The sequence below is a fragment of the Oculina patagonica genome, chromosome 3, assembly GCF_052425735.1.
Source record: "Oculina patagonica isolate OP01 chromosome 3, crgOcupat, whole genome shotgun sequence".
NCBI lineage: Eukaryota > Metazoa > Cnidaria > Anthozoa > Scleractinia > Oculinidae > Oculina > Oculina patagonica.
The window spans coordinates 26,285,678-26,312,204 of NC_135760.1; the positions used below are offsets into that span (position 1 = coordinate 26,285,678).

At 36.8% G+C, this 26,527-nt stretch overlaps 2 protein-coding genes across 2 annotated transcripts; both read right to left on the minus strand.

The window, feature by feature from the left end:
• Positions 1–3,407: 3,407 nt before the first annotated feature.
• LOC144647278 (replication factor C subunit 5-like) lies at positions 3,408–10,413 on the minus strand. The gene is made up of 11 exons (XM_078507062.1): positions 10,151–10,413; positions 9,486–9,550; positions 8,668–8,804; positions 8,201–8,280; positions 7,992–8,065; positions 7,723–7,882; positions 7,060–7,141; positions 6,815–6,944; positions 5,877–5,954; positions 5,408–5,462; positions 3,408–3,938 (listed from the first exon to the last, which is right to left on the minus strand). Exons 1-11 carry the CDS (start codon positions 10,183–10,185, stop codon positions 3,842–3,844), a joined length of 993 nt encoding a protein of 330 aa, XP_078363188.1. The 5' UTR covers positions 10,186–10,413; the 3' UTR covers positions 3,408–3,841.
• Positions 10,414–11,939: 1,526 nt separating this feature from the next.
• LOC144647258 (neuronal acetylcholine receptor subunit alpha-10-like) lies at positions 11,940–25,635 on the minus strand. The gene is made up of 6 exons (XM_078507033.1): positions 25,497–25,635; positions 20,645–20,758; positions 18,667–18,821; positions 18,035–18,079; positions 17,737–17,846; positions 11,940–14,991 (listed from the first exon to the last, which is right to left on the minus strand). The coding sequence occupies exons 2-6, from the start codon at positions 20,700–20,702 to the stop codon at positions 13,680–13,682; spliced, it is 1,680 nt and encodes a 559-aa protein (XP_078363159.1). The 5' UTR covers positions 20,703–20,758; positions 25,497–25,635; the 3' UTR covers positions 11,940–13,679.
• Between the last annotated feature and the right edge of the window lie 892 nt (positions 25,636–26,527).

Genomic DNA, 26,527 nt, shown 5'->3' on the forward strand with positions numbered 1-26,527 from the left:
AAACATCACGATTATGTAATAAGTTGGGAGGTTCGCAGCAATATCAGAACGCGATTTTTTAATTATGTATTTTTTTTCCAATTTGGCAAGTGACACGAAATGTGCCAAATTGGAAAAGCTTTTCACTGTCACAATTATTAAACATCTTGTCTATAACAACAATTGCAAGGCGTGGGCCAGAAGCTCCCCACTTGTAACCACTGGTTTCTTCAACGCAATTGAAAAAGATAATATCACGGCGGGCGAGGGGGGCTGCAGTCCCCCCAGCGCCGAAATTTTTCGGGCAAAATGTTCAAAATACGGGCAATAAGCCAGAGAAAAAATAGAAAATAAGTCGACAAATCTCAAATTTGCGTTCAAAACGAATTACATCAACAAAAAAAGTACTTGAAATATACCAAACTTTGTGGTTCACAAGTCTAAATTTCTCATACCGCATACCATATCTTGTCTGCTTTCGTTTCCTCTCGCAAATTGATATAATCATGTTCGATTTCTATCCAAAATTCTGCGTGACCCCTCAGTTTGATTCAGTTGTAATCATTTTGAAGTGAGTGGAAAATTGGCGAGGGAGACCTGAAGTTAGGATTTTCCATAGCTAAAGCGCTTGCCCGCGGTGGATCCACTTGAAACAAAGCTGTTACAAATGTGATGAAGCTAATGCTCTGATAATGCTTTTGACTCAAACGTTTAGTTCTAAGGGCTAGCCTTAAACTTTTAACGAAATGTATCTGAATGTATTAACCCCTTTACCCCTGTATGCTTCAACCGTTTTTCCAACCTCGTTCCTAGGGCTTTTCCCTTGATTACCAAGGGAAAAGCCCTGGGAACGAGGTTGCCGCTTTTCTATAACTTTCAAGTTGGGAAAAACAATGTAAATTGGCTCCCCCAAAATACTTTAATTTTTGCTGAACTAGAGTGAACAAATAAAATATTTCCGAAGAAAAAAGATTGAGTGCATTGACATCTTCGGAAAATGTCACGAAATTAATTAGAGAACTTTAAGCAGGCAAGGCTTGTACACAACCATTTCAATGCACGTTTTGTTGTCCATTTTATGCCTCTCTATTCGCTTTCAACGCATTTCATTTTTTTTCCGGGCAATAAGGTCTAATGAAGAAAACGCAAAAAATGCTTTACAAGCAAAATTTTTCCAGTTCATTATCTTGGTGTCAAGAATGTTACTCTTAATCTATCAACTTTATTAGTCTTAAAATTTTACAAATAAAAGAAAAAGAAAAGGACCAAAAAGGAATTGCGCGAACGGGAAAATAGTAACCCATGCGGGGCGCAACCCTAAAAACTAAAAAGAATGGCGATAAAAATCTTAAATTAAAAAATATATATATATGTATATACAAAAAATCTAATTAATTACAATAGTTAAAAATTATAGTTATAAAATCTAGTTAATTACTTATAGCTAAAGTTATAAAACAAGATGCAGATAATATTAATTACAAAAATTAAGAGCGGTGGCAAGGGCAGTTACGGAAGAGGAACCAAGTGCAGGGCATGTCAATATCATGGTAGTGTCCAGTAGAGTAAACTAAGTGGCGCGCAGAAAATATTTGAATAAACTTGGGCTAGAAAATTTGTCGTGAGGGGCGAGGTTACAGATAGTGTTCCAAGGTTTTACAATTCTATTGAAAAAAGAAGCTTGAAAAGTTGCGGTTTTACAGTAAGCAGGTTTAAGTACGAGGGTGGGGTTCTTAGAGCGGGACCAGCCATGCGTGACAAAAGTAACATATTGATCAATATTTAGGTCAGTGTATCCAGAAATAGTTATAGAGAAATAAAAGATCTCTCAGTTCCCTGTCATATGTTAATGGTAGCAAGCGAAGAGTCAGCAGTCGTTGTTTGTGGGACATCTCGCCGATTCTAGTTCTTAGTATCCAGCGAGTGGCGCGCCTCTGGACTCTTTCTAGGATCGTTCTCAAATTGACATTAGCAGGAGACCAAACCTCCGTGGCATATGTAAGCTGTGACTTCACGAGAGATAGATAAAGTGTCCGCCTTACTTTGATGTCGGTCATAAGTGGGCAAGTTCTCTTTAAGAGTCCCAGCATTCTATTAGCCTTGAGTACAATACGCATTACGTGTGAGTCCCACGTTAGATTTCTAGTAATGGTTACACCAAGGTCTTTCTCTTCCTGAACGCGTTGTATGTTTGCATCGCCAAGGTGATATTCATGATTTACAGGTGTTTTTTTTCGCGTGATTGTTAGCACTTTGCATTTGGAGGCGCTGAACTTCATGTTTGATTCGTGGCTCCAGGTGTTTAAACTTGTAAGATCCTGCTGGAGAATAGCAGTCATTCACTGACAAGATAGTACGGTGCAACTTGGTATCATCAGCATACAGAGCGGTGCTGGTTTCCTCATGGATGACATCAGGGAGGTCATTGATAAATATCACAAAGAGGAGTGGGCCAACAAGACTACCTTGGGGTACACCGGAAGTGACCGGTAGACGCTCAGAGGCACTGCCTTCAATCACAACTCTCTGCGATCTGTCCTTTAGGTAGTCAGAAAACCAATCTATCAGTTGTCCTGTGACACCGTACCATTTCAACTTTTCAATAAGAATGACGTGATCAACTGTATCAAAGGCCTTGGCAAAATCAAGGTACAAAATATCCGTCTGTTTGTGTCGCGTTGTAACCGCTTGCCAAGTTTCAAGTCACTCTGTGGTCTGGTTCCAAAGTTTTGGTAGTCTGATTTTTGTCAGTCTAAACTGCAAGTAGAACTAGCTGGTCGACTTCCCCCTTCCTAGTCAATCATAAGATGATCATTTCTTTTGAAATCTATTTAGATTGTTCTTCTTATGGATACTATTCAAACTCATTAAGTATTCCTTATAAAGATATATTGCCGTTTTTTTCAGCTGCTACACGAAGTCATTTCGTTGTCGCCATATTTACATAAAATCTTTCAGTCACAATTTGCTCAATGCGAAATACAAGAATTCAGTACAATGCGCTTGATTCTTTAATTAGTTATAATAGCAGTTGTGAGTTGCTTATTAACGTGTCCAGAACGTTTTCTACAACCTCGTGGAGTCTGGGCGCAGAGCTGAAAATATTCGTTCTGGTTGCTCTAGATGGAATTCGATGGATACAGACAATGTTTCTAAAGGAAAAGTTAAAGGAATGATATGTTGATGATGACGATGAAGATGGTACATGCGGCAAAAACTGGTTCTTATTTTAGACTAGTGCGCAGTGATTAGTAATAGTTATTTTCGGTCGAGGAATACTAGGAACGCAGAGGGTTCGAGAGCGAGACGAGGCAAGGTGACGCTTCCTGGCATTAAACAACGCATTAGTTTTGTTTGTTTTCTTTACCGTTAAGTTTCCCAGAGAATAAAAGCAGCTAAACACTCACAATGAATTAACACAAAACATAGTAATTGAATGACCGCTTTTATTGCAAGTAATATCCTATCTACACGTAGGTGCACATCTTCATTATTAGGGTAATGTAACTTAAGGTCAGTACGTTTCCAGAAATCTTTAATCTCAGTTTTCAAGCCTCAAGCGTTATTATAACCTTTCGACAGTTTGAAGTTTACATAACGTCCTGTTATACAACACGATTTTGTTTTACTTGGAAAGCGACACCATTTTCACCAAGGAAAAAAATATGTACTATGTCGAAGCTGACAGGGCAAACTTTGCAAAGAAAAAATAATTCTATTTTCTTTACAACTCCAGTGTAGTCTACTCATCTCACAATTTTTCATCAAAAAGTGCACACCACCCCACACCCCTGTGTACAGTGTCACTCCTCTCAAGTGAGGCTAGTCCCGAGGAACCCTGAAGGACAATGTAAGTTCGTTTCTATGAGTCAGGAGTAACCATATCTCTGGCTACTTGGAAGGCTGCTATCAGTGAGCTAAGTTGAATTTTCTCAGACGTTCCAGCTGCTAGACGGTATCTGAAAACAACAAACACATGTTACTGATATTAAATAAGCAGTGGTAGGGGGACGTTTCACACGTTACAATACATTACTTGCTTAAAATTTCGGGGATTTTATTTTGGACACTTTATCTCATTTCGGACAAATTGCAGACAAAAATTCCGGACACTTTGCGGGAACAAAGCTACTGTAAATTTATGCCTACAAAACACCAAGTAGACTAAAACACATTTGAAAATGATAGTTTTACTGCACCCTCAAGGTTTTACAGATACACTGACGCGAAAATATCACAAATACTATCAAGCCGTTAAGTATCTCGAGTCGTGTCGCAACTTAAGTTCGTTCTCTATAGGAAACTAAAAGCTTTGAAGCTCAAAGCGGCTTAATGATCTGCTACAAGATCTTCCAAAGAATCATCTGGTTATAGTTCCTTAGTTACAGTATCACCATTTCTGCCATTTGAAAACCCTTCCTCATCAAATCGGGTTTGTTTGTGTACTTAAAACAGTTATACTGTACTGTAAATATTTTGGACGCTTAAAAAATTTGGACGGTTTTATTTTCGGACACTTAATTTTTGGTCTGAAATTAAAATCGTCCGAAATTTTTTGCAAATAATATATATATATTATAGTAATATAGGTGGGTATAACTAAATACCATTAAGCGGATAAAGTGCTTTTCAACTCAGTGTGACAAGACACAGACAACCTCGAAGTAAGTACATGTAACAGACGCAAACCGCGGGAAAACTGTAACGTGTGTGAACGAGTCACGATTGGTTTTGGTTTTTCTTCCGATTGGTTGAAAAGAAGTGCAAGTCTTTTTAACCAATCAATAAGCGTAGCAATGCAAAACCAAACAAATGCGAATTACTTTCAATACTCAAGTAATATATTTAACAATTAGATCACGAGCCGGAGTTTTCTATGAGCGAATAGTCAACGAGGCGCAGCTGAGTTGGCTATCGCTTATAGAAAACGAGGGCGAGTAGTCTAATTGTTTTAGTAGAAACTCTTAAAGGACTGCAGTCCAAAAACCTACAATTTTACGTACTTGTAAGCCAGAAATGAAGAAAAATTAAAATGAGCAACGAGCGCGCGATCGTTTTCTATCAGCAAATAGAAAAACACTGGGAGAACCAATCAGATTCGCGGATTTTCAATAGAACACGGCTGAGTTTCTACTAAATTATCTTAGTAGAAACTCAGCTGTGTTCTATTGGAAATCCGCGAATCTGATTGGTTCTCCCACTGTTTTCTATTCGCCGATAGAAAACAGTCGCGTGCACGAGTAGCTCTTTAAGCGGTAAATTTTCTTGATTTTTGTCTTCAAAGTGCACAATATTGTAGGTTTTGGACTGCAATTCTTTAGAGTTTCTACTCATAGAAAACTCGGGCTCGTAGTCTAATTGTTAAATATTAACTGCCTGAAACCAAAGTATCACATAGAAATGAGAGTCAACTTTTCCTTGAACTTACTCAACATCTGCCATCTTTTCCAACAAGTGAATTCTGACTTTCTGTGGAAAGTTTACTGCAACAAAGAAAAGACAAAACTTTCACTAAGAAAAAGTTTAATTATGATGCAGTTGTAAGTTGTAAGACTGCACCTTTAGGGGTTTCAAAATGTTTTGAAGTAGGTGTCTGCAACTAGAAGAGTAGGTAGCTGTGACAATACCCAGCTCCAGAGTAAACAGCGACATATAATCATGTCGCTGGTGGAACTCCGAGCTGTTTGTACATTTTCTTTTCTTTCAAACCTGAGCTACGCAAACATGAAGTTAGCAAGGGGTTTGAAGCTCAAAGCTGCGAGGATCGTGGGTGTATTGGGGGAAGCAACTGAAACATAATTTTGCATTCGGTATACCGGTAATTATAATCAGTTTTAGAAAAAAAAGGGAGTGCTTGCAGTCTGTTGTGAAGACAAGTAAAAACATTGTTGACTGACCTCTATGAACATACAAGTGCACTTCAGTGAGAATGTCTTGAAGTGCAAGTCCTTTCAAAGTTTTAATCTTCATAATATCTGTTAGAGGGTTAAGAGTACATATTATGCAGTTCATGTATGTGGTACATTTAAAGAGCTTTGTTAAGAATGGAAATCCTTAAATCCTTATTTTAATAATCAAAGGTACAATGTCTCTTCCTGTAATTATGGTTATTTGCCTTCTTCTTTTCTCTTTGCCCTGTAGTGTTATTGTAATTGCTAGTAGTCCAAGTAGTGTTTTGTAAGCTGTATTTAGGTATTGTTAAAGACTGTTAGTAGTCTAAGTACTGTAAGTAGTGTTAATCGTGTACTGTAATCGATGTCTTTTTTCTGTATGTATTGTTGCATTTCAATAAAAAAAAAATAAAAAATAAAAAAAATAAAATAATAAAAAAAAAGAATGGAAAGGTCCATCTTGGAAAAATGACCTATTTTTCAACTTTGTCATTCATAATCTTTACTCAGCCGTAGTATTATCTGGTTCATTGATTGGGCAATTCCAAAAAAAATCCCCCCCCCCCCATTAACGAATTTTTCTTAAGAGGTCTAAAATATGTCAGCACCTTTGATTCTTTCTGAGGGGGTAAGTAAAAATGAGCAAAAAGTGGTCATTTTTTATGATGGGGTTAAGAAAAAATCAGATTTTTCTTGAGGGGGGCATCATGTCAGCACTTTGATCTTTTTTTCTTAGGGGGTAAATTTGGACTTACCTCGTCAACAGGGGCAGGTGTGGATATAAAATGGATTGGCCCATTGTTTGGTGTCTTTATTATTTTGAGGTTTCCTTTACTTTAAAACCAATTTTGTACATCAGAAATTGTCTTAAAATAATCATGACATTACTCCTTTAAATTTGAGTGTGAATCATATACTATTAGTCTATAGCAAGAGAAGGATACTATTGTAAGCAGTACTAAAATCCTCATTCAGCATCCACTCCACTAAGTTTGCAATATCGGATCTCAGAGGCTGTCCTGTACATGTATAAACATTCACTTCATTGACAGTCTCAAATGCCATGGCCGTGCTCTGAAACAGATCAATTAAATAGGTATGTTAACCACTGCTAATTAGCTTTCTGCAATTGAATTCCTCAATTCCTTAGCTTTAAATGAAGGAATTGGAAATATATTTTTTTGCTAACCTGGAGAATATTTAAACTTTTCCTCATGTCGCCATTTGCCAGCCTGACCAGGCTTTTCATTCCATCATCTGAGACTTGAACTCTGAAAACAAACCCCAGGATATACAATGCATGATAACACTTAAACAGGGAGGTAAAGTTAAGCCTAGTGCCTGTACTGGTGTGCCATTGTTCCATAGCTTCAGAAGTGCAGGATTAAGTTCTGCACAATTGTACATATACTTATGCTGTATTCTTGCACAAGACACGTTACTCTCACAGTGCCTTCCTCGTATCAAGTTGAAGGCTCCAAATATTTCTGAAGATCATCTGAAGGACATGCATACTGTTTGTTTCTGAACGTTTTCGAAGATACTGACGATTTCTTTACAAATTTGATTGCCGAAGATATCCAAACATTATCAAAAATTGCTTAGAAAGATCCGAACGGGTTTCAACAACAGTCACTATTACATGCAAGTTAAAAAACAAACATCACATCAACAAAATCATGTTTTAAATATTAAATTTTCTTTGGTGGAAATTCTTGCAAAACTGCAGTTTACATGATTAATATTATGACTTCAAGTGCCAATAGTTTATCCTCAAGTCTGGTTCATAGAGAGGTTCTGTATAACCGGTACAGTACAATTTACACATTCTTCCCTATTCAAAATAACTCACCCCTCAGTCTTAATAACATGTTCCAGTCTACTCGTCATCTGTTCATTATCAAGTGGTCCAAATCTAAACCTTGTGCAACGTGACTGGAGAGCAGGAATAATCTTGGTCAGGTAATTGCCAATCAAACAGAACCTTGTGTTCTCTGTAAATTTCTCCATTACTACCAGGAAAGAAGATGAAAAGAGTGTTATTTCTTTATATGTTAGTAGTAAAATGATGTATAAGTAATCATAAGCAATCATGAGTTTAATTAAACCATAAAGCTGTACCTCTTCTAAGGGCATTCTGTGCATCTTGTGTCATAGCATCTGCCTCATCTAATATCACAAGCTTGAATCCAGACCTACAGAGCCCAACAAAAGTTTATATAAATGTTTGCTAGGCATGTGTGGTACAAAATGCCACAAATGTACATGTACTCAGTAACTATTGAGTACATCAAAAAATGATTTTAAATTTCTAATATTTAATAACTCACTTAAAAATTGTCCTTGTACTTGCAAAGCTTAAAATGGCTCCACGGACGATGCCAATACCTCGATCATCTGATGCATTCAACTGCAAGAGTGCAAATAGACAACAGCATAAGTACCATTAAACAATAAAATGAATAAATATTACTAATAACCCACACTTTGCTAAAGATGAACAAATGAAAAATCACCCATGGCCAGATGCCAGTAACCTTGCCAAGCTCGAAATTTAAAAGCATTTGAAGGTAAATTAGCTACCCAGACATTCTGATAACTTCCCAGGAGGGGTACTCAACAAACGGTCAGACAGGGAGGCTCCACCCAAAGGTGCAAACCCTTACCCTTCATAATAGTATGATCCTTGCAAAATCATGCAAAGTCACATGAAGCAATAGGTTTCTCCCAAAATATTTACATGTACATGTACATAGGACCTGTAGCACATTTCATTTACAATGTATAAGTCTCCAACCTCAAGAACCATGGAGTTGAACTCCCTTGCAGAGTAGATCTGTTTAGCGACAGCTAATATGGTGGAAGTCTTTCCAGTGCCAGGTGGTCCATAGAACAACAGATGAGGCAAGCGATCTTCCTCAATGAACCTTTTGACTGTTAAGACAATAATAATGGATATGTACAGGTAGCATTCTGCAAATATGGTAAATATAATTTTATGCAATGCTTGCATATTAGGTGGGAGCTTAGAGAAATAAAAATAGATGCCAAACATTTTTTGACAAAGTGTTAATTTGCAGTGCATTACACAATTTTCAATGTGCAGTTCCAGAAAAAATACATACCGGTACCCACCACATGGAAGGTCATTGGGAATTCCTGGGGGGTGGAGGGGGGTGGTCTCAAAAGCCAAAATTTTTAAAGGAAAGTATGAAAATTATCTAGAATTTCCAGAGGGGTGGGGGAATTTAACCCAAAAAGCCTTCCATGGGAGGGGTACGGATATTTTCTGGAACAACACAATGCAGATAAGATTTAAACTGATATCTAGATAGCACTTTAATTGGGGTAGGCAGGGAATAGCACTGACTGTTTGGCAAGGACCGATGCCAAGTACAGAGTTTGTCAACATGTTCCAGTACAGTCTGGGTTGTTGTTATAAAGTACCATTGCAAATGTCTCTGTCATCCAAGTGTATACCGGCAGACCTAGGGGAGAGGTATGGGGACAGGCGGAGAGGAAGGGAGATGGGTAGAGAATAGGGAGATAGAAAAGAACCACTATACTTTTATTTCATGCGTATCTGATGACTTACTGTTAAAGAGGTAAACTTACTTGTTGTGATTATATCCTTGTGGGAGATCAGATCCTCTAAACTGTTAGGTCTGTATTTTTCAACCCTGTAGAGAAATTTGAAGTCATGAACTTTCTTCTTGAAATGTTATCACTTTGAGCATATCCATAACAAAGTTACTGAATGGATCCCTAATTTTCTATCTGTTAACTTTGATTTCGATCAAATATTTATCCCAACATAACTAATCGAATCAAATCGAACCTTCGTTGTATCGAACTCAATTATTGAACCCAGTCACACGGTTGGGTTCTACTGGGTTCGATCAGCATCGAACACAATCAAATAAAAACTGGAGCAATCAAATGCAACTAAACATTTGGCAAGGTTGGGTTAGGTGCTCTAACGGCTCGAAAATATGGACAGTACATTTGCATACCTGCCAACTCTCCAGACTTTCCCGGGTTTCTCCAAGTTTTTCATCAAATCTCCCGGTCTGATTTTCATTAACTATTCATACATTGTCTTAAATGATATCCTTACAATGCAAAGATTTCTAGACATCTCGAGACTGGGGGTAATGGCAGGTATGCATTTGAAAACGATAATTCATCGTGGAACTGAAAGGGTAATCTCTTTCTCTCTCTCGTTTTAGCTACATGTACTAGACTGAGTGTACATTAATAACATAAATGCATCAGCTTACCATGGAAGATTTCGTTTTTGCTCGGAAACGACCATCTTTATTTAAAGCGAGAGTCCTTCGCTTTGTTTCTCGCCTAACGTAGAAAATCCAAGTCTAAGGGAAGCTTCTTAAGAGACGCGGGATCTTGATGATCTCCAGAAGCTAAAAGAGGCTACAGGCCACTATAAGCTTAGGTGGGTAATAAAGGATAAGCTCGAAAACGACTCGTTCGACTACACGAACTCAGTCCGCCATCTTGTTTAATTTCCCGCCAAATTTAACGCATACCAAATATATCTTCGACCGCTGACACCTTTTGTTGTCGTTACAAGTAATCCACAGGGGACCCACAAAAGTTTGGCTGCCCCTCCGCGGCCACAGCCCCGAAAATGAGCTCCCATAATCCTTCCGATGGTAACCGGTTACCCTCCAAAATAAACTGGGACACCTAGTTCATGATATTTCGGCGATTATCTGTTTGTAAGGTCTGTTATCAACTCTGATTTATTTTGCTGAAATTTCACCTCGAACTTTAGTGGTATAAACTCGAAAAATCGTGAAGATGTCGATGACGTCATGTTTCCTGACGAGCTTTGAAATATTTTAATGCAGAATAATCCGAAAGTTGAAACGTCTTCAGATGTTCCTCGAAAATTTTCGGCAAACTTCGTAAATCTTCGGAAACGTTCGTACGGCCTTTGAACAACACTCGGATAATCTTCGGAGATCTTCGGTCTGGAAAGTGCTCTAAATGCAACAAGTTGCTCGAGAGAAAAAAAGTTGCTTGCTCGAAGGGGAAAAAGTTGCTCGAAATATGAAAAGTTGCCAAAAAGTTGCCGAGCAACTTGTGAAAAGCCCTATTCAGATACTGGATTTAAACACACATTATTGTTTAATTAAAATCTCTAGTCTCAGCCTGCCAAAGCACTTAATTAGTGTACCTAAGTGGCTGGCGTTTTAGGTGGCTCGCAGCGGGTTCATTTTTTCATCCCGAGTTATATTTAGTTACTTTATTTCTCCTATTTCCAGTAAGTTTAAATATTCTTTAATACTTTTTTTTCAAACTAACATCTTAACAATACAGCAAGTGTCATGACAAAGACTGGAAGTCCGCATTAGACAACTTTTAAAACAAAGCAAAAAATGCTCATTATATATAATAATACCTAATAAGTTACAATCACTTTTACTATATTCAAAATTCTTCCTTTCTTTAAAACGCCCCAAGTATGGTACATGTTGTTTTCTAACGTGGAATTGTACAAGTTACAGAGTGTACGGCTAGGAAAGGGAACATTTTAAAATTATTTCTCTAGTTATTTACTCTGTAATCACTTCGACGAAATAAAGAATAAATATTGAAGTTACTGTTTTTCACTCCGTGTTGTCATTGCACGTGAATGTGCATGATTTCCTTATTAGCAAAATTAGCGTTTCAGATCGACAAACAGAATACACTAACGCTAAGAGTGGTTGTTATATTTGCATGGCAAATTGCATGGCACTCGTAGGATATCATAGAGAGATCCGTCCGAGTCAGATTCGAGTCCAAATCACTGTTGATTGGTCAGCGGATATCACAACTCCTCTTCAGAATATGGCTGATGGTGGGTAGCACTTCCGGTTTGCATAAATAACACTCTGGTTAACTAGAGAAGAACTTCGGCTAGCCTAAATAACGCTGACTTGAGTATAGTTACCTGGTAAAGTGTATCTGGTAAATAATCGTAAGGGTAACACGATATGTTACATATATATCTAACTTGATTTGATAAAAGGTGGCTATCGGGCTGTTAAGAAATGTATGGGGTTTCATTTTTTTTTTTTTTTTTTTTTTGAGGATACGGAGAATTGTTCGGCTTTCTTCCAACGAAATGTCGCCCTGTCTAATGTAGTGAATTCAATCTTACTTTTTTTTTTCTTCCTCCCTGTCTCTCTCTCCCCCCCCCCCCCCGTCTCCCTCCCTCTAGATTTACTTGTGGTTAGTCTAGCCCAGTCTCTAACTCCAACCCCTCTCTATCATTTGAATGTTAGTTGCGCGCGCGCGCTAACTAGTAGAACAGTTTTGATCTATAGCTTTCCATTCTGCTGTCTAAAGGAAGTTTGCCGGAGGACATCATTAAGTCCCGTGAAGGTGAAAGTCTTACGATTTGCAAGTTGTGCGTCGGCTGTTATCGTACCTCAAACCGAGCTTTAGGCGGTTAAACACAGATAACCGGTCGGCTCGTTTTGCCAGGTACAGATAATGTTGAGCTTGCTTTAGACAGCAAAGGTCTTTAGCCACATCAATTAGGACTCGGAACTAGACTATACGGGCTGATTTGAAGGCGGTCATAACGATATTTGGCTTGAACTTTACCGTGGCTAAAGACTTTACTTTTTACTGTTGAAGTTTGGGAAGCGGGCGTTACGCGCTCGACGACATTCAAATACATCCGGGACATTGTCGGTTATTTCTAAAAGAAACATGTCGGAGTGGATAGCCAAGGAATCGCTTCAAGCGCTGATGTGAGTACATAGTTTTCTTTTTCCCTCAATTTTAGGCGTTCTCCGCCTAGCTAACACTCATAGTTCTCTGTGATTCGCTAGTGGGAGGCGATGCGATCGTGTGCATTTCCGGCCGCGACAATGAAGTTGACAATTGAGATAACACATGCCCGCTTCCTCAGATATTTCGCCTGATTTGCTTAAAGTTGAATCGAATGTCGATGTAGAATGCTTTAGTTCAGTTTATTTGAGACGTGCATGCTTTAAGAAAGCTACAGTTCAGCTCTCCGCCGAGTGTTTTCTTATGTCTATCTTGGTATTAATTTTGACTCACATTTCAAGTTGTAAACACTCTTAATTAAATTGATAGAATTCTTGATTTAAACAAAATGCCGTATATGCAGTCTTTTTGGTTAAAAAACACATAAACTAGAGTACCTTACGTTAAACTTGAGCTAAAATTAGCCCTCATTCAGCGTTCGTTACAGAAATAGGGCTTCAGAACTACGGTGTCATGTCAAATTTTGGGAGACACCTTTTGTCAAATCAAGTTAGATATATAGGACTTGACTTGAGCTCGGATCTGATTCGGCTAACTCATAAACTCGCAAATGTAGCACAAATTTGTTTGTATATCGAAAGATTAGAGATGTGTTAAAAATGATATATTGCAGGCGTGTACGTACCTTTTGAATGCATTTTCTATAGCTAAAGCAGATTTCCATTATTTTCTTTCTTTAAAAAAATGGCACGATAACTTATTTTCGTGTTCAATGTCAGGGATTCTGGGTCTTACTTGTATTTTCTGCAAACTAAAGCGTTATACTCCAAATATGGATATAGAATTTATAGAATTTAATAATCGTTATCTATGCACAAGCTTTTTGTCTTAATTGTTCTTTGGTTTCGCTCATTTTTTGCAAAGCAAGTTTTTATTACAAACGTCTTGCATATATTAAAATTGCGTTTCAAACTCTTTCAATGGTTCAGCAATGAAAAGCAGAAGTGACGTCGACTGAGTATGTGCATTTGACCGCTGTGCGTAAATAAGGGTAGAATATGGTCAGTCCGGCGCTAAGTGAAACCTGGGAGCTTTCAAAAACAAGGCTAAGAGAGTGATAACACCAATCAAAACTGACACGATCAGAAACAGTCTGTCCAAGACGCGTGCAGCCTTAATCCACTCCTTTTGATTCTTCATCTTCTCTGGGGAAAGCTTTTCTTCTCCAGGATTTTGAAAGAGATCGAGCGTCACTGATGACGAAACGACAGACGAGCCCTGTTTGGTGGGGCCCTGGTGCCGAGTACAGATATCATTCCTTGAGGTCTTTCGTCGGATCTTGTTTCTATGATTGGAGAAATTCGTTTTTCTGTTGTGACCAGTATTCTTGGGTCTGTTTCCCGCTAGCATGTGGCAGTCGTGACTGTTATTGTTCTTGTAGGGCAATACACCGTTGGCTGGTAAACCAAAGTCATTTTTGTTTTGTAAGGGGATCCACGGATCGGAATAAGTGGACGAAATCTTCGATTCGTTGTTTGCAGAAAGCGAGTCAGCAAAAGACAGCGATGCCTTTTCGCTCTCAGAACCCTGAGCTCCTTCATGGTTTGAATTTCTTTTGTATGCCGCGTTCGAGGCTTCGATATTTGATAATTCCACATTCCAATCTTTGGCATTTCTGTGAGGAAAGACCACACGAGCGAGCCATTGCAAGATTAGAACTCTTAAAACTTTTGGCATCCGTCGACTGTTACGGTGATAAAAGTTTAGTATAAGAGTGGTGACAACAAGGGAAGCTCCTATCTCGATCATACACGCGAAATAATACTGTCCAAGCAGAGGAAAACCGTACGATGGCATGAGCTCGGAGCTGAGCTGTTGAAAAACTGTCATGGCCAAAAGAACTGTGATACTCAGTCCAATGCGTTCACCTGACTCTGGCGGAAGAACAAACCCTAAAAATATCATGGAAGAGATCAGCGAGCATGGAATAATGAGTTTTAGAACAAAATCCAGTGATTCACGCTGAAGTTGTATCTGCACGGTGACGTCAACAAACGCGTGCGGGCAGCACTGATATTTGAGTTTGTTTCGTTGCGATTTTAGAAGCGTCAACTTCCATTCTCCATTCTTCACGTAGTTCTTGTTCAACATATCGCCGCCGTGCGCATAAAGATCCACTTTTGAGCTATCAAAAGACCACGAGCCGAACTTGAGGAAGCATTCTTGATCATCGAATGGAAAATAAGTCACATCCACTTTGCAGATGCTTTTGAAGATGGCGGGATTCAACCACGTGACGTTCCCGTCGTATTTCATGGCAACGTTGGTTCTGTACGTAAATCTTCCACCAGCAAAACGGTCTTCATCGTCAACACTGAGAAGAGTGAAAAATATAACACAATATTAGAATCATGTTAAAAACGTCAAATTTAATATACCACCAGCCAGCTTCTGAGTATTGTGCATTCCTTGGTCAAAAAGTTGAACAAACCAAAAATGAGACAAATGGAAAATAAATAGAAAAATGTCTTTTCGAGTTATGTCTTTATGTTATGTACAGAAGAGAAAGGTTGATCGAGAGTAGAATTTCTAAACGGTGCGTCAGTTCTTGCAGTTTGAAATAGAAAAACGGGCCTTGTTTTGGATTGCTACACGCGTACGCCGGATCACATCAAACGCACAATGTAACCATTATGTTTCCTTTGCATTTTAAATCGCTCATTCCAATTGTAAACGCTTCTCAGCTTTAATTCATTTTCTATATAACATATTTTGCTTTCCATTTTAACAACTGTATCATATAGGACAACTCGGATTAATATTATTTGGATTAATATTAATCCTAATGATTATTATAATCCAGTAATAGATTATTATAATCTAGTAATACATTATTATAATCCAGTAATAGATTATTATAATCTATTACTGAGGTTTGAGCCGTGCCTTAATCCATTGGGATTTATATTAATCTTATGTAAGATTAATATTAATCGGATTAATATTAATCTTAATAATTAATCTCAACAACTCAATCCTAGTCCAAAGCTTTCGAAGATTGGACCCACGCGTACTTTGTGCGCCCTTCCAAGTTGACCGGAATCACCGCTACTCCACTTTGCATCTTCAAGCACTAAGCTAGGAATAGATACGAAGCTTGATGTAAACATACTTTATTGTTTGAAACAGCTGAAATAGTTTTTTCGTGAACTTGACATCATATACAATATGCTTACCATGTCAGTTCACAGATAATATTTTCATCAACAAAAGGCGCCAAGAGACGGGAGAAATTCTTGTTCATAGTTGCCATTGTGATATGCCGACTCCGAACCTTGAAACAGTTGGTGTGTTTGGGATTGTCGCTATTTCTTCGCAGCTGGTAACGATTCCCTGTCGTTAGGTCTCCTTTATTGTAAAAGAACATGCCCACGGCACGGATTCGCTGACCCAGAGGCGCTTGATCCTTTTTTTTTACTTCTAGGGTCAACAACATCGTCTAATCTATCTTTAGCATATGCAAAAGTGATCGTCATGTGACGGATGTGATTAGTGACTTATGTCCTGTCAGACCTGTGTTGTAAGTCTGCAGTGTGTTTGTCATATACATATCTGTCAGATAGCCAAATAGACATATCTGTTATCCGAACATTCACGGAATTTTATCGGGATTATATTAGAGATTAATATTAATCTTAATCCGGATTATAATATTAATAATAATCTAATCCTTCCATTTTTTTGCCGTGTCTTCATCTATTACTAGATTATAATAATCTATTACTGGATTATAATAATCCTATTATAATCTATTATTATTATAATTCGCGGATTAATATTAATCCGAGTTGTCCTGATCATAGAACCGTTTATTGTTGTAAATAGTTTTGCGCAATATATAATTATCACAGGAGTTCTTTTTAATAAAGAATTGTTTTATTATATAATAATAATGGTAATGATAATAATTGTACTACTACTACTACTACTACTACTACTACTACTACTACTACTACTACTACTACTACTACTACTACTACTACTACTACTACTACTACTACTACTAATAATAATAATAATAAATAATAATTTTATTTCTCTATTTCTAAAATATTTACAATGGCTAAAAATACATTCTTACTTAAGTTTGTGCATACTTAACAAATACGACTTATTTTTGGTTGTCTATTTACAGAGTAATTAATAATATATAATAGCGAAATATTAATCTAAAAAAATCAAAAATAAGAACAACAAAAAAATATATATATGAAAATTCGATAAAACTAAGTTAGGCGGGCGGTTGCGTTATCTATTGCAATGTCTACATTGTTAGTACATTGTCCTGTGTTCTTCTTATAGATCTTGATCCTCTAAGGCACAGTAAGGCCGAGCGTATTAGAGCAAAGGAGACTCTTGCTCTCACCCAATAATAATAATAATAATAATAATAATAATAATAATAATAATAATAATAATAATAATAATAATAATAATAATAATATTAATAATAATAATAATAATAAATAATAATAATAATAATAATAATAATAATAATAATAATAAGATGAAGAAGAAGAAGAAGAAGAAGCAGCAAATAAGTAATAAAATGGAGGTTTATGTTCACTCTATGGTTGTAAGACTCCACCCATTACTCTTTTATAAAAGACTAGAAGACTAGAATACCAAACAGAAAAACCAAAAGGAAAAATATGGACAATATTTAGCAGTCTTAAGTCCTGTAAATAAGATGGTAAATTTTTAAGCTCGCTGATAAATAAAAAAGATGATTTTTTTCAACAACAACACGAGCATGGGACAAAGAAAAAAATTCTGAGTTCTCGACGGGAATCGAGCCCATGGCCTCCCAGATATTGGTTGGGCGCTCTAAACAACTGAGCGACGAGAGACTCGTGGTGAGCTGGGCCATTTACTAGGTTGATATGTTACACGCGTCCTGCATACTGCTATGATCAGCGATGTCGAAATCATCAAGTGTGTTGTAAATAATAAAGATGGTAAATTCGATTCATTGTTGAAAAAATTCATCTTCATTAGTCTTAAGCCCTGTTTGAAAAGAAGGTAAATATAAAATAGAAGTACGTAAATAGGACCTTACTTGTCGTACAACAGAATATCAGGAACCCAAATGTCTGAGGGTTGTACGTGAATTTCCTTGATGCCATTGTACTTATCAGGATCCCACGTAAGGTGAGGGTTATTCCAGTACTATTAAACAAAAACAGCATAAGCGTTACTTTAAATACATTTAGTATTTCTACCACGTTGAATAGCAATCGTTTATCTGCGAGGGACAGCGAGGTTTATGTACTCTCAAAGAGGCCTAGCCTTTCTAGGAGAAAGAAAATAGATCTGTTCACATTGACAGCTATAAAAGCAGAGAATAGTTAACTTACTTGGTTGACCCAGGCATATGTTTTGATAAACTGGTCTTTTGCGCTCTGTGGTAAAAAATATCAAAACATGAAATTCAATCCTTTTCACTCTCCCCTGATGAAGGCTGAAGTTTCAGCCGAAACGTTGGGACTTAAACAAACTTTTAAAACATTTTAAACAATTTTTAAACCAGAGTAACGATTTAATTTCTCGATATGAATTATTATACACTGTTGTACAACTTGCGCTCTGGCATACACTTTTAAAATTTCCTACAAAAAAAGTTGTTTTAGAAAATCTCATTCGTTCTTTCATTTTGTTATCCGTGTTATCGTTGATATACAAACTGCGAATATTCACTTTCTGAACACACTGATTTATATATTGTTCCCGATAGATCCCCATCACGTATTAAGGCAAAGGTTTAGTGGACCCGGGCCACTAAGAAAAGAGAAGTGTTTTGCTTAAATTTCTGAAAAACAGGTAAGAATGACAAAAATCTTTCCGTACACGGTTTTTTGTTAATTTTTCCGTTAAATAATTAAGTTCACCATGGGCAACATGGCATAAATCATTCGCGGCTAAAAATTCAACTTCTCTGCAAACTGCACATGGTAAACAGGTTGCAACGTTATAAATATGTATGACTCACCACATCGATAATGCGAATGAGCTGGTAATCAAACACGACTTTAACAGGTTGAGACTCGTTGATAACTGGATGGGTGTACTTGTTGTAGTTTTCAAACAGTTCTTTATAGAGTCGCGTCTCATTCGTTTCCACTGCGGCTTCTGAAGAGCGAAGCACTAAGGAAGACAGATAAAGAAGACATCAAGCGCTTTCATTCAGTAACGTGTGACGATGGCTATTTAAACGCGTATTTGCCTGCACCTGAGCGCTTGGCAAATGTCTCTACTAGCAGCTTAGGCTCTTGGCGGGTTGAGTGGCTAAATGGCCAATAGCAAACAGTGACCTTCGCTGTACGTTAATTGCAGAGCGGGGAAATAACTCGGTTGAGCCACAGGCTTAGCAGCCGGCACTCGTTACACTATGCCGGAGGTACGGGGAGCTTGTTCTTAAGCATTAATGTTTAGCGTTAATCAGCGACAACGCAGCAGAAAAACCAGGAGACTTCTTTGGAACTCAGCCAAAAGTCTATTGTAAAGCAAACCTAATCAATTTGCAACAGTTTACGCGTTGCTTATATACTGTTCTAGGTAAATACAAGTGTCTTCTGCTAAGTATTGATGTCTAGTACTATATAATTATAGCTACTAGACATGTATTGATTTCTAGTAAAATGTATTGTTCACAAAAAAGGTAGTTTTTCATGCGAAAGGTTTTCCCAGAATGAAATATTCTCATTGGTTGAGCTATAATTAAAAATCTGACTAGTTTAACTTTTTGGTACGTTTAACTTGAGGAATATAATAGCAAGGTCAAAGCAAGAATAAGGTCTCTTTAAAATGCAACATCTATTATGCTCATGAATCGATCGACCCATTATTATATTTGCTGACCATAGCAGGTGTTCTTTTCAAATCTTTAACTAAAGTAAACTTTCGTTCTGTAGTATTGTAATTATTGTAAATTTACAGGCATCTTCTGGTTCTGAAATATATCCTGAGTTAGGTTTCTCATAACTTTTCTCTAACGTACAAAGTCGGTAGTATTTTCAACTAAAAGGAAACTTCAACATAAATTTTTTAAGTTAAAAAACACCAAAGAACTGTTTCACGGATTTTAGCCAAATTTGGACATAAGCAAATATCCACCAGCCTGAGTGACTACTTAAATAACTACCGACTTTTAAGTTTTAAAAAACAGTCAAAGTAACGTTTTAATAAAACATAAAAAAACAAAAGAAAGTACGGATGGACAAATCTTGAAGAAAATTTAATCAGATTATCGCAACGAGGGTTTTTGAAAAACTGTCAGGCTGAACAGTTTTCAAAGTTAATCTCGTTTGTTTGTAACTTTTATTTAAAACGCCCAGAAGACATATATAGACTTGTTTGAAATGAAGCTTGTCATTTAGATCCATACAAGAAATTTCCTCGCTACCACTAAGTTTCATAGCGAGTGTTTGGCAAAACTTAATAAAAAGTCTTACCTCAGTCACGACACAATCCCTTTAAGACGGATTTCGAAGGACAACTTGAAAACATTGGCCAGTGTTACAAGATGCCCCGCCAAGACGTAGATCATATGAGAGCGGCGTCTCTTTTAATTTATGTTAGAAGAATTTTCGCAAAGTATAATTTTCGCGTCACCGAAGAAGGAAAGTTACTACTAATAAATCACTTAGACTAAACCCTCTCTCGGTTATACAAGCAAAAAAACTCGCATGTGTAAAACTCGTGTCAAACTACACGGCAAATCTTATGTGTCGAAAGGACAGAAAGTCGATTGCGTGTTTCCCGGCCAGCACGATATACAACCCTTAAATTTGATAAAAAAACATTTGCAAGGCCAGCTGGAATATAAAACGCCGCAACTTAAATTATAAAAGACGAATACTGAGGTTGCCAATGTTCCGTCCTTCAGTCTCTACATTTACTAGGTTTAGTGGATGCAAATGAAATAAGTATATTTCGCTTCTCACTCGGTATTCTTTGCTAGCTCTTACCTGTGGCCCAGCAAATGAGCGTCAAAAAGTACACAATTTTAGCTTCTTCAATCCGCATTGCTTGACAATTCAGCTTAGACAGCGGGCACTTGAAAAAAAAACCTCAGCTCACATCTATAAAAGGACAAGACGAACTGTTGTAAACTACATAAACTATATAGTTCCATTTGATACATTTACGTTGCTGATCCGGCTTAACGACAAAAATCACAGCCATTACATGTAAAATGCAAATCAGTGTTTTAAGGAGAATAATAAGTAACATTGTTTGATTGGTTCAGCATTTATGAGTAAACAGTTATTAAAAACAAGCGAATTCAAGCCATAGATAAGAGTACAGCACTTTGTGCTGTGATCACTGCCATATACTGACTACCCAAGGAAAGTGGATTGAAAAGTTTTTGTTTGTATTTTTAAACTCGTTTCCACATCGGTATGATTTGAAAGCTGATAGAATTCACTAACTGTTTCTATATGCCACATCTCAGCAGGCCTACACTCATTGACAAAATTCATTGGCACACCCACCCCCATCCCCCAGTGCGTTTCAGACTGTGAGCAAAAATAGGCAGCAATTGATGGCATTATTTTTTGCATGTTACTACATTGTAAAGGGGGAGATCGAAAGGGAATTACTTTATTTTTTATGTTTCAATTAAGAAAAAAACAGCAATTGCGCTAAAGTTTTGCCGGTCAATGATTGTAGGTTTGCCTATTTCAAGGTAATGATCCAATCAAATTCAAGCCTAATTCTCAAATTTCGTTTTCTGAGATGGTAGTTTTACATTTTTATAAATTGCTCAGAATACACGTAAAATAACAGCAATTAAAAATTACACGATATATTGCTTGCATTTGTTACATGTATCTTGTGGGGCGTTTTCGTGTTTTGATCCAGCGGGATAGATTAGTAGGGATTCAGTTAAAATCTCATAATAATATAAAAAAAAACATGTCAAGAAGTCTCCATAAACATCTGTTTATTTTCCTTTATCAGTCATCTGCTGACATGAGCCGCTGACGAGCTGAAAATTGCGAAGAGCGATCGACTACTTAATTCTCTTTACAGTAATAATACATAAACAAATAGACAGGTGAAGAGAAAATAAAGATAATCATCAATAGAATAGTACTGTCTTGTTGTACCACCAAATAAAAAAAAAACTCCATAACTAATATTACCCAAACTGTCGCATTTGGTTTAGGAGTTGAAAGGAAAAGTAGCTGGGTTGATTAACTTAAGTTTATCTAATTCTTCAGATGTATTTCACTGTAAAAAATTACTTTGACTAGCTCTTTGTTAAGACGGCTCAAATAATAATAATAATAAAGATATTTTAGCAGGGAGCCCACGTCACAAAAAGGTGGTTTTCAGTGGGGCCCTGCATAAAATAAATAACAAATATGATAAAAATGGTTAAAAAGTGAATATTAAAAATAGAAGATGAAAAAGTTAAATTTTAAAAAATGAATATAAGAAATTAAAAAACTTATCAAATACTTCTAATATGTCTTTTAAAAGTTAAAATGTCAAATGCGCTTTTTGCTTTGTCGGGTAAAATGTTCCATTCGTGAGCAGCTTGATTAATAAAACGGTTCTGGCCCCAGGAGCGACATGACTTGGGCCTACAAATGTCATTTCGTCCACGAGTATTATAATTATGAATGTCTTTAAAGCTATAAAAATTAAAATCCCAGTCAATCAAGCCATTTAATGCCTTAAAAAACAAAATTAATCTATGAAGTCTTCTTCTTTCCATTAAATTATCCCAGCCAAGCTGTTGGAGCGCCTCGGTAGCAGATGAATGCCTTGGCATATCGAGCACAATTTTGGCAGCTAAATTTTGCAGAACTTGGACTTTCTTCATAAGAGTCAAATTGGCTTTGTCTCCCCATGTGACATCCGCATAGTCTAACAGAGGTATTATAGTTGATTTAACGAAAAGTTCTCTGATATCTCTTGGTAGAGAACACTTAATTCTTCGAAGTACGCCCAACCTTTGTAATACCTTACTACGGAGGTTTTCTATATGATCTGTCCAAGTCAAGTTCTCGTTGATAATCACACCCAGATACTTAAAAGAATTAACTCGATCCAGCCTTCTGTCATTGATTGACAAGGCCACTTCGCTGAAATAAGTAAGCTTCTTCGGACCACCGATGAGCATAAATTTAGATTTCGAAACATTTAATGTTAGTTTGTGTTCGTGAAGCCACTGTGCTAGTATGACAAGGTCTTCATTTAGCATAGTCTGCAAACTTAAAGCTGATTCTGAAGAGCAGTGAAGGGCCGTATCATCAGCAAATAATGTAACAGTACTGTTTCGAAGGACGGTAGGTAGATCATTGATGTAGATGAATGTATTGATGTAAATAATGAAAAGGCGATCATTTTTATATGCAAATTATATTATTAGACGCAAAGGAGCTGCGTCACGGAGAATGCAGCTTGAAAAAAACTGGCAAGATTTTTCTTGCTCGTAATCCATCTTAATCTTCGTCAGTTGAACCCATCCTTGGTTATTTTTGCGTTTTTATTGGTCCTCCTGTGTTGTTTTTCTATGTTAGAAAACTGTTATTTTGAGGTTTCCTTCAATTCGGAAGTAATCAGAAAAATGACTTAAAATATCGTGACATTGCTCTTTTAAATCTGCCATTTTATCTTACGGGTCATTAAAATGTTTTATTGCTAAAGCTAATAACTTCCAAAAATGTAATCTGTTTCTTTATTTGAGCAAGGTTTGTTTTGAGGTTCTTTTAATTTAGATGTCAGTCCCTTAGCGTGTAAGCGCATAAGGCAGGGCCAAAGAAAATCTCTGTTGTCGGCTTCAACCGCTTTTAAGAGGCTGTCTTTCTGAAAAACACCCACTCAAATTCGCGCGAAAAAATAATCAGGCCTGAAACTCTGGCAACTGAAAGACTTCACCGAGGCTAGAACTAAAACAGATTTGGTTTGATTCTAAATGATATTCTGGCTGCGTTAGGAGCCATTAAATATTTTGCCGCTTTGGGCCGCCGCAACGTCTGAAAAATTAGAAAAATAGGCATTTTCGAGCCGTTGTCAAATATGTCATTCGCATCGAACACCGACAATTTTTATATCAATTTGTTCATAAACATTTCTAGTTTTCTAGGAAAGTAGCAATTTTTCCCTTGATTTATCTGGAAATGCGAAAACAAGGATATTATGATCACTACTGATCGGCATTGAGCGAAGGTTGAAAAATGACCTTGATTGAGAAGCGAATATTTCAATTTCGGGACCTAGCTGACAACTCTACTCTACACAGCCGAAGAAAGTAGTCCTTTATCGGCTAAAATATGCAAAATCCCATGTACGTTTTCAGTATTTCAAAAGGTAAGACCGTTTGTGTCATGACATGTGCTAGTAATAACGACATTTCCGCTTATACCGTCGGTAGTAAAAACCAAATTTAGAGCCAGCGAGAAAACCGACAAATACGTGGAAAACTGAAGATGCAGATGAACACTTAAGTTCATCTTTTTTCCTCCAGTCCCTCCAATGTTCCAGGTTTAAGTAATTTTTAAGAGTGACCCGTTACTAATATTCTGCTACAGCCAGTGGTGATAAAAGAAGTGTGTTTTATAACTGCTGGCCCAAATACTCGTATAAAATTTAATTTCTAGTCGATCAGAACCTGAGAGAACGTTGTTTCGTTGCAGTGACTATTTCGTAATAATATTAATGGCGTAGCCGACAGCGAACTGTTAAAAGTACGTGTCAGTGTGTGTGTTACAGTTTGACATGGTGTTTAGAAGATATATTTACTGTTTACATTTGCACTGTCTGCATGCAGGTGGGCTCTTTAACGAAGAGATACAAAAAGTAAATATGTTCGGCGTTATATGCAAATGTATCAAAGTGGTTAAAAGCTATTATCGAATTTTAACAAGTAAAGGGTTTTTATATTAATGGCATTACGAATGTTTTTGTTTGCTTTGCAAGGGTTAGACTTGTAAGTGAAGCTTGAATGCCTTGTATAATGCATATGAATTGCCCGATTCTATGCTACAGATGTTTTTTCAGTGCAAAATGAAAGATATAATTAACTGGCGACTCATATTAAAATAATAATAGCAGAAAAGGAGCTTAATATAGTATTTGATCAAAAATACGGGTATTAATAGTTATACGAAACCTTAACAGAAAATAAAAATAAAAATAAGTAGATTATAAAATGTACGGCGTTGTATTTTTAAGACTTGTCGATGATGCAATCTAAAATTTAAAACATTTTACGTTTTTAACACCTCTATCACGGGTTTTGCATTAATTTTTATTTTTACAAATGTAGGATGATTAAAGTTTGCATTTTACGAATCTTTTAAAGTAACGATTTTTTTTAAGAATTTACATCATCGTTGTAGAAAAAGACGACGTCAATAAAACTTGTGTCTTGTAAAAGTTGTCACATATTTGTCGAAAATACTGACTGGTTAATAGCAACATTGGTTTTTGCATACGTTTTTCTATTCACAACTTTTTAGTTTGTGATCTATAACTTCTCTTTACAAAATATTTTCGAATTTATACGTATTTTGTTATATATTTAAACGTTTTAGTATGAGGCTTTCCTTATTGCCTTAATATCGCAACCAAAGTATTATTAGCAAGATGAATACTAAACCTGTTGTAATTATAGGACTAACGATCGTTTACATTCAACTAGAACGTTCAAATTATATCAAAAAATGAGTTATTTATACAATATAACATGGTTGTTTAAGCGCTTTGCTTTTATATTAGTATCCCAGTTCACTTCGCTATAAATAAAACAGTTCAAAAGGATACTTTATAAAGCGTTTATAGCTTGTATATTAAGGTGCGTACCTTCAACTCCCGGCCTTACTGTACCTCAGTGTATTGTGGAAAAAGCAATCCAAAGACAATACGGGTTTTTGTATTCATACTCGATCAATATATCCAGCACATTCAGTAAACAATTTTGGCTACTTTCCTCAGTCGCACTGGTCTTATTACGCAAAGCTAAACAGAATAACATTAGGTCCTGTTAAAATGTCATCAATATCTCATTATCGTATCCACAGCTGCAGATAAAGGGTGCTTTGCAGTATTCACGAGGAAATTAAAATGTAAATGAGCTATTATCGTCCCACCGATCATAAATACAAAGTAGGATATCAAGCCAGAACAATTATTGAAAATCGAACGGACTTAAAAATTTTTTTTTCGTGTGACGAGGGATTATCTTCATTTCCGTCGGGTGATCAACGATTCTAAGGCAAGTGCGATCTAAGAAGGAGGGTTAACCAGTCAGACGTCTTATAAAAGCAAATTTTAATGCCATCATTACGTGCAGCGACGTTGGCGGACTGTCAAAGAAATGGTAATGGAGACGGTATTTCGTCACTGTTCTTTTCTTAGATTTGACATCATGTGCATTTATGAAGACAGAGTAAGAGAATATCTTCGAAGTTGGCACTCCAATCTCAATTTAGCTAGTCTATAACACTTAACACATAAAAATAGATAAAAATATATTACCTCAGTTATTTAGCCACGGTAGTAGTAAACTTGAGTGGCCGTGTATTCCCGATCGAATTCGAATTTGGAAGCATTGGTTTTTGTGGAGGGTAGAAAAGGAGAATCCGGAGAAAAACCCTCCGAGCAAGGAGGGGAACCAACAACAAAGTCAACCCACATATGACGCCGGGTACGTGATTCAGACCCGGGCCACATTGGTGAAAGGGCAAGTGCTCTCACCACTCACACAACCTCATCTCAACTTAAGTGATTTTTTATTATTTTTAAAATCTTTGTTGCTTTTAGGATCGGGACCGGGGAAGGGAGGGATTTGTGAAAGATTATGTCGGATGGGAAAAAATAAACTTTACTGCCAG

Excerpts from the sequence above, each read along its gene's own strand:
- LOC144647278 (XM_078507062.1), bottom strand. The coding sequence starts at position 10,185 with ATGGTCGTTTCCGAGCAAAAACGAAATCTTCCATG. Across the intron at positions 8,805-9,485 it reads CAAGGATATAATCACAACAA|TCAAAAGGTTCATTGAGGAA; the intron begins GTAAGTTTACCT and ends TTGTCTTAACAG. Across the intron at positions 5,463-5,876 it reads GCACTTGTATGTTCATAGAG|TAAACTTTCCACAGAAAGTC; the intron begins GTCAGTCAACAA and ends TCTTTGTTGCAG.
- LOC144647258 (XM_078507033.1), bottom strand. The coding sequence starts at position 20,702 with ATGCGGATTGAAGAAGCTAAAATTGTGTACTTTTTGACGCTCATTTGC. Across the intron at positions 18,822-20,644 it reads GCTCATTTGCTGGGCCACAG|TGCTTCGCTCTTCAGAAGCC; the intron begins GTAAGAGCTAGC and ends TGTCTTCCTTAG. Across the intron at positions 14,992-17,736 it reads GATATTCTGTTGTACGACAA|TGTTGACGATGAAGACCGTT; the intron begins GTAAGGTCCTAT and ends CACTCTTCTCAG.